Raw genomic sequence first — 6,000 nt, forward strand, 5'->3', positions numbered from 1 at the left:
TATCAATGAGGAGAGAGAATTATGGATCGGCTGCCTCTTGCACACCCCACAATGGGGATGGAGCCCGCAACCCGGGCATGTGCCCTGACTGGGAATCGAACTGTGACCTCCTGGTTCATAGGTCGACGCTCAACCACTGAGCCATGCTGGCCGGGCCATATTTTACATTTTTCTGCCTAGTTAAATTTTCCTGATAACATGTGAAGAACATATTCTAATTGTATGATTCTTAGCTATGACCGTCATGACTTCATTCATAGTTATATTTTGAACATGTAACAAGGTATTCAGCTCATCATCCATGCTCCATAAACATTTATTGGCCTGAGTTTAAATGCGGATTCTGTAGAATTTTGCCTTGTTGCTCTCACTCCTACATCCTCGCCTGTTTCTCCCAGAAGCTAGCGAGCTCCATTGGTAGCATGTTGCTCTGCCGTTCACACTATAAAGTGTTACATGGTTTGCAGACATGAGGGTTTGCATTCTGACACGGACCCTCTGCCATTAGCCGGGTGTCCTCAGCTCAGTTCAATCCTGCCACTCACTACCCAGAGCTGGCCCAGCCCACCGGACTGCCCCTGTGCCCATCCCCCTTCTGCCAGCCAACTGCACTCCCGTCCAGCCAGCTGCAAATTCAGGGCTTCCCACACTCCTTCCAGGTTCAAGGAGCTGCAGTTAATTATTATCATTTTATTGTAGAGAATGCAAATCAGGGACAGATGAAAAGATACATCTGGGCAGGTCTGAGCGACACTCTTCTCTCAGGTCAACGTGTTCGCTGAGCAGAACAATCTCCAGTCCTCCTCCTCCAGAGCTTTTAGCGAAGTGTCAGGACTTAGGCATAATTAATGAGATCATTAGCCACGTGACTAAGCTCAATCTCCAGTCCCTCTGGCCTCCCTGGAGCTGGGGATGGGGTGAGAGGCTGAACTGTTCAACCTTCTAATCATGTGGGTCGTTTTCCTGGCAACCAGCCTCATCGCTAAGCTACCTAAGGGCCCCTCCAGGACCTGCCTGCTTAGCCGCAAATCAGTCATGATTGAAAGGTCTGAATAAGAAGAGTCACTCCTGTCACTCAGGAAATTCCAAGGGTTTTTTGAAGCTCTGTGTCAGGAACAAGGGACAAAGACCGAATCTATTTTTCTAATGATAATACCCCCCTATTCATCTCTCATTTTCATCACTTCGCCTCGTCCATCAGGGTGTAATTACCATATGATTGCTGGGGTGGAATTGTCGTCATCACTGGGGAATGGTGATGGTTCGAAAGCAATTTTAAAGGAAGTGGTCTTGAAGCAAATTGTGCCATAAGCATGAATAAAAGGCTATTTTATGAAATGCATTGAAACAAGAGAAATGAGACGCGTCGAGAGGGAAATGAGATGGAAATTTCTGTTTTCCCGATTATTGTCTCCCTCGTCTCCGTTGCATTATTACTTGTCACATTTCCCCTCTCTGCTGAGCTGTGTTACCAGGAGTGTCAAGGAGCCCACATGACCAATGACCAAGCATGGGACATGTTATTGGGAAAACAGTGGCAGGAACCGGAATATTCCCGAGAAGAAGGGTAATGTCGTACAAAAACACCCAGCAACAAAAGGTGGACCACACCAAAAGGAAGGGCCAATGAGAGGAAGGGCAAGCAGAACCATAATGTTCAGGAAATGTCCTGATAGGCGTGACAGATCTGAGAAAAATAGTGTGAGATACTGCACTTGGAAAAATTAAATATAAAGGCCCGGCCGGTGTGACTCAGTGGTTGAACATCGGCCCATGAACCAGGAGGCCATGGTTAGATTCCAGGTCAGGGCACATGCCCGGGGTTGTGAGTTCAATCCCCAGTAGGGTGCGTGCAGGAGGCAGCTGATCCATGATTCTCTCTCATCATTGATGTTTCTCTCTCTCCCTCTCTCTTCCTCTCTGAAATCAACAAAAATATATATATATTTTTTTAAATAATATTTTATTGATTTCTTACAGAGAGGAATGGAGAGAGATAGAGAGTTAGAAACATCGATGAGAAGAGAAACATCGATCAGCTGCCTCCTGCACATCTCCTACTGGGGATATGCCCGCAACCAAGGTACATGCCCTTGACCGGAATCGAACCTGGGACCTTTCAGTCCGCAGGCCGACGCTCTATCCACTGAGCCAAACCGGTTTCGGCAAAAAAAAATATATTTTTTAAAAAGAAAAATAACATAAATGGAGCCGCTTCAAAATGGAGTGAGTACACACATTCCCGTTACACTTAATTCTGCTATAAATCATGCTTTTAATTTATGATGAATGATGACAGAATAAGATATTCCATTATATTCACTTATGATAGAAATAGTTCAAATCCATCAATTCACATTTTAAAAAAAATCTATACATTATCATTTTATCCCCCACATAGGAATTCAAAGCAGCAGCATTATTTTTATTATTTCACTAGAGGCCCGATGCACGAAATTCGTGCAAGAGTAGGCCTTCCTTCCCCCGGCTGCCGGCTTCCCTCTGGCACCTGTGACCCGGGCTTCCCTCGCAGCCCCAGCTTTATCAGGAAGGACGTCCGGAATGACGTCCAGAAGGACATCCAGTCTAATGAGCATATTACCCTTTTATTATTATAGATGGCAGTTCTTTCTATATAGAAATTATTCTTCCAACCAAAATGGTTAAATGCGACTTACCTTCTCCAGTTTGGAAAGGGCCAGGGAGTAGCAGTCTTTGGCTCGGAACTGCATGAACCTCATGTTGGCGGGGTGAGTCAGCTCAGTGATGATGCTGAGACTGGAAAACAGCCTGCGTATCAAGGAAACGCGCGCGTTACACCCACAATGCCACACGGTGCTTTAACCACCAGGCCGAACCCATATCTTGAATTCAGACACGAGAACTGACTGGAAATACGCAGGATGTAAACAGCCTGTAAATGGCTCAAAAACAACACCTTTCTCCAGCTGCTCCTTCTGCAGATGCGTTTGCTTCCGTGTGCCCGAACACGGATGCAGGAGCCTTCTAGGGGGCGACACTTCTTGTAAGAGGGGAGCCCTCTCTGAGCTCCTGTGCCACTGTGAGTTCATACCCGTCCTCGGCTCTAACTCCCTGATCTGAGTGATGAGTGGCCAGAACCTGTCACTGACCCCAGGGAGGCTGGGCCTGCTGCCTCTGGGCAGCCCGAGGTGTCTGTTCCCTGACTACCTGCCCCTCCCGTCTGTCTCCACTGGGCCTCAGTCACCATCTCAGTTAAGACTCTAGCAAATTCTTAAAAATACATACTTTCAGGGTTGTCTGGGAAACTGTATGCCCTCTTGGTGAACTTAGTGGTCATGTAGTTGAGCCTCACCTGGTCAGAGCCTTTGACAACTATGATATCAGGTGTTTCATGAAATCCACCCTTTATAGGAAGAAACAGCCTGTGTATCAAGGAAACGTGATTATATTTTATTTATATTTTATTTCTTCACTTCTGTTTTGAGAAATATCATAGTTCTTGATCTCAGTCAGCTGCAATAATTTGATTGAAATATCAACAAAACAAAGACTTCTTTTGCTGATTTTTTAAGGTTAAAGATATAATTTGTTCAGATCCTCAGTGTTTGCAATAATTTTGTAACCTCGGGCCGGTTAAGGAAGTTCTGAGGCTCAGGATCTGTGAAGGTGGGTTGTTGTCAAGCTTAACGATGCTGTTTGGGAAGGACTTAGCTTACGGTCACCACACCATCCTCACTGGTTCTTAGCGGTGGTGGTGTGACTACTTCCCTAGCTCTTTGCCTTTTTTTTTTTTCTCGCGTTGCTATTTCTGCTTGAAATGCACTTTCTTTCCTCCTTACTTTCTCCATCTTTTGAGATCCCAACCATTACTTCAGGTTCCTCTCAGATCTAATTGAGATGAAGTTTGAAAATTGCTCCAGGTCAGAATCATTCTCTCCACGTTGGCACCTTCGTGTTTGAGTTTTATGAGTTATGACATGTCTTGAACTCCGGTGGGTTTTATCCACACGTTAGCTCTCCTGCCAAATTATGACAGCTAGTCAGTGTCTAATAGTATGTCTATTTCTTTAATTATAAATCTTTGGTACAATAAATAATTTCCCAATTTCATTTGTGCATTTTTTGTTTAGGAGAGAAAAGTCTTGATGAAGAGGGTGCTACCATAGAACTAGTTTAGCTAGAAACACCGTGTCATCTATATTCTTTCAGAAGCTCTTTGTTCTTACTCAAAAGCCACCAAAGAGAACAAATTTGATAAAAGTGCATCCCCCCCTCCCTCCCAGGAACTATTGAAAACTGAGAAGAGTGGCCTAATAGGAAAAAATAGCCATTGGCTTTTGGGCCGGCATAGCTCCATCTGGTAAACCCAGGAAATGCGTCTATGTGCCCAATCTCAGACCATCTGGGAGTTCCCAAAGTATTTCTTTAAGAAATATTTTAAAAGAACAGTGTCACCGTGGAAATTAATAAAGCAAACTTGGACTACTAGTGAAATTGGGATGCGAACGCCCTGTAGAGGGAGCTCTCACACTGTGCACAGCTTGGCCATTACCCCAAACAGCAAGACCATGTGAATAACCAGTTTAGTTCATTCATTTACACCCAATAGAAAAGGAAAGCTTTGGTCTACAAGGTCTAAAAATATGTATAAAGTGAAATCCTTGCCTTTAAATTAGACTCTGTGGCCCAATAGAGGGAACTACACATGTTCACAATTTACCAGGCCATACATACTGTGCTAGGGGTGATAAATGTGGGTAAATGTTCACAGATTAAGTAGCGTCAACCACATGTGAACAGAGAGCTCGTGAGAAACATCTGGAACACTGCTGAGATATGAGGCCAGGGAAGAGATTTATGGGAAAAACAGAGCTGCAGACAAATGAATATTTATTTCATCCTTTGGGAATTTTTCTTTATGAAATACAGATTTTATCTTTCATATATATAATTCTAAATGGTTAAATCTGTGCTTACTTGGGTACTATAATCCTCTTCTAACACATGATATCAAATATAAGTATACACATGTGTGGCCAGATATTTTGAGGTCTTCGGAAGAGTAGGTGATAATATGATTAACCAGGTCATTTCCTTAATATGTGCAGGTGAAATTAGAGAGGACAACAAAATTTATGGGGTGTGCCTGTTCTGTTCTGTATGAATAAGCCGAAACCATTTATGCTTTTTAAACTGAGAAACTGAACATATTATCTAAGTCTGCCACCTAGTGAAAACCTAGAACTGTTAAGTAAGACTTAATAAAATGTTTCATTGCAGTGCATTTTATATTTATAACCTATTTTTTTATATTCCATTATAACAGTTTATATTTAAAATTTAAATACCTAGTAGATTTAATTATGCATATTTAAAGTGCTAATGCTATTTCTGAGCCTTAAGAAGACCTACATACTTTTTGCCTGTAGAACATTTTAGATATTAAATGACATAATCAGTCTCTTTTCCCTAGGAACTAGGCTCATAATAAAGCAATAATGTAATTGAAAAATAATATAGTTTGTTCTACTTAAAACTTGTCTATAATTCATTTATGCTCTGACTCAGTGATGTTGAGTATCATTGTAGAAAAGTGTCAAATATCTATGGCATAGTTCTCTGCCTGAATTAATTCATTCAGTAAATAGCTTTGACACGCCCAGTTATGCTAACCAATATAAAGATGAAAAACAGACCATCTACTTTCTGTCACCGGCCACTAGAAAAACTCTGGGGCTAGCTGCAATTGTGTATTAAAGCAAAACAGATAGGTGACCGTAGCGGGAATTCCTGCCCGGATGAGTTTAATTAACAAAGACAGGAACATAGTGAGGATAATAAGGTTAGACTTAGCTCTAACATGGGTACATTACCTGTCCACAGCCTTGTAATCTTTCATGCCTAGTTACCCAGGATGTAAATGCATACCTTTGGCCATGGCTGGGCATAAAACCAAAATTAGCGCACAGGGTCCATCCCAAATTATGACTACGCATGACGTTTTAGAATTTGTTATTG

General features: G+C 42.4%; 1 protein-coding gene across 1 annotated transcript in view; it reads right to left on the reverse strand.

Annotated features, from left to right (window-relative positions):
• KCNT2 (potassium sodium-activated channel subfamily T member 2) overlaps window positions 1-6,000 on the reverse strand; it is a gene marked incomplete at its 5' end in the record, with an annotated part of 86,250 nt that overhangs the window by 13,032 nt on the left and 67,218 nt on the right. The window contains one exon of the mRNA XM_006102789.3: window positions 2,679-2,790. Within this exon, the coding sequence (XP_006102851.1) occupies window positions 2,679-2,790 (112 nt within the window). The remainder of the gene's footprint in view (window positions 1-2,678; window positions 2,791-6,000) is intronic.

The sequence above is a fragment of the Myotis lucifugus genome, unplaced genomic scaffold (genome assembly GCF_000147115.1).
Source record: "Myotis lucifugus unplaced genomic scaffold, Myoluc2.0 scaffold_428, whole genome shotgun sequence".
NCBI lineage: Eukaryota > Metazoa > Chordata > Mammalia > Chiroptera > Vespertilionidae > Myotis > Myotis lucifugus.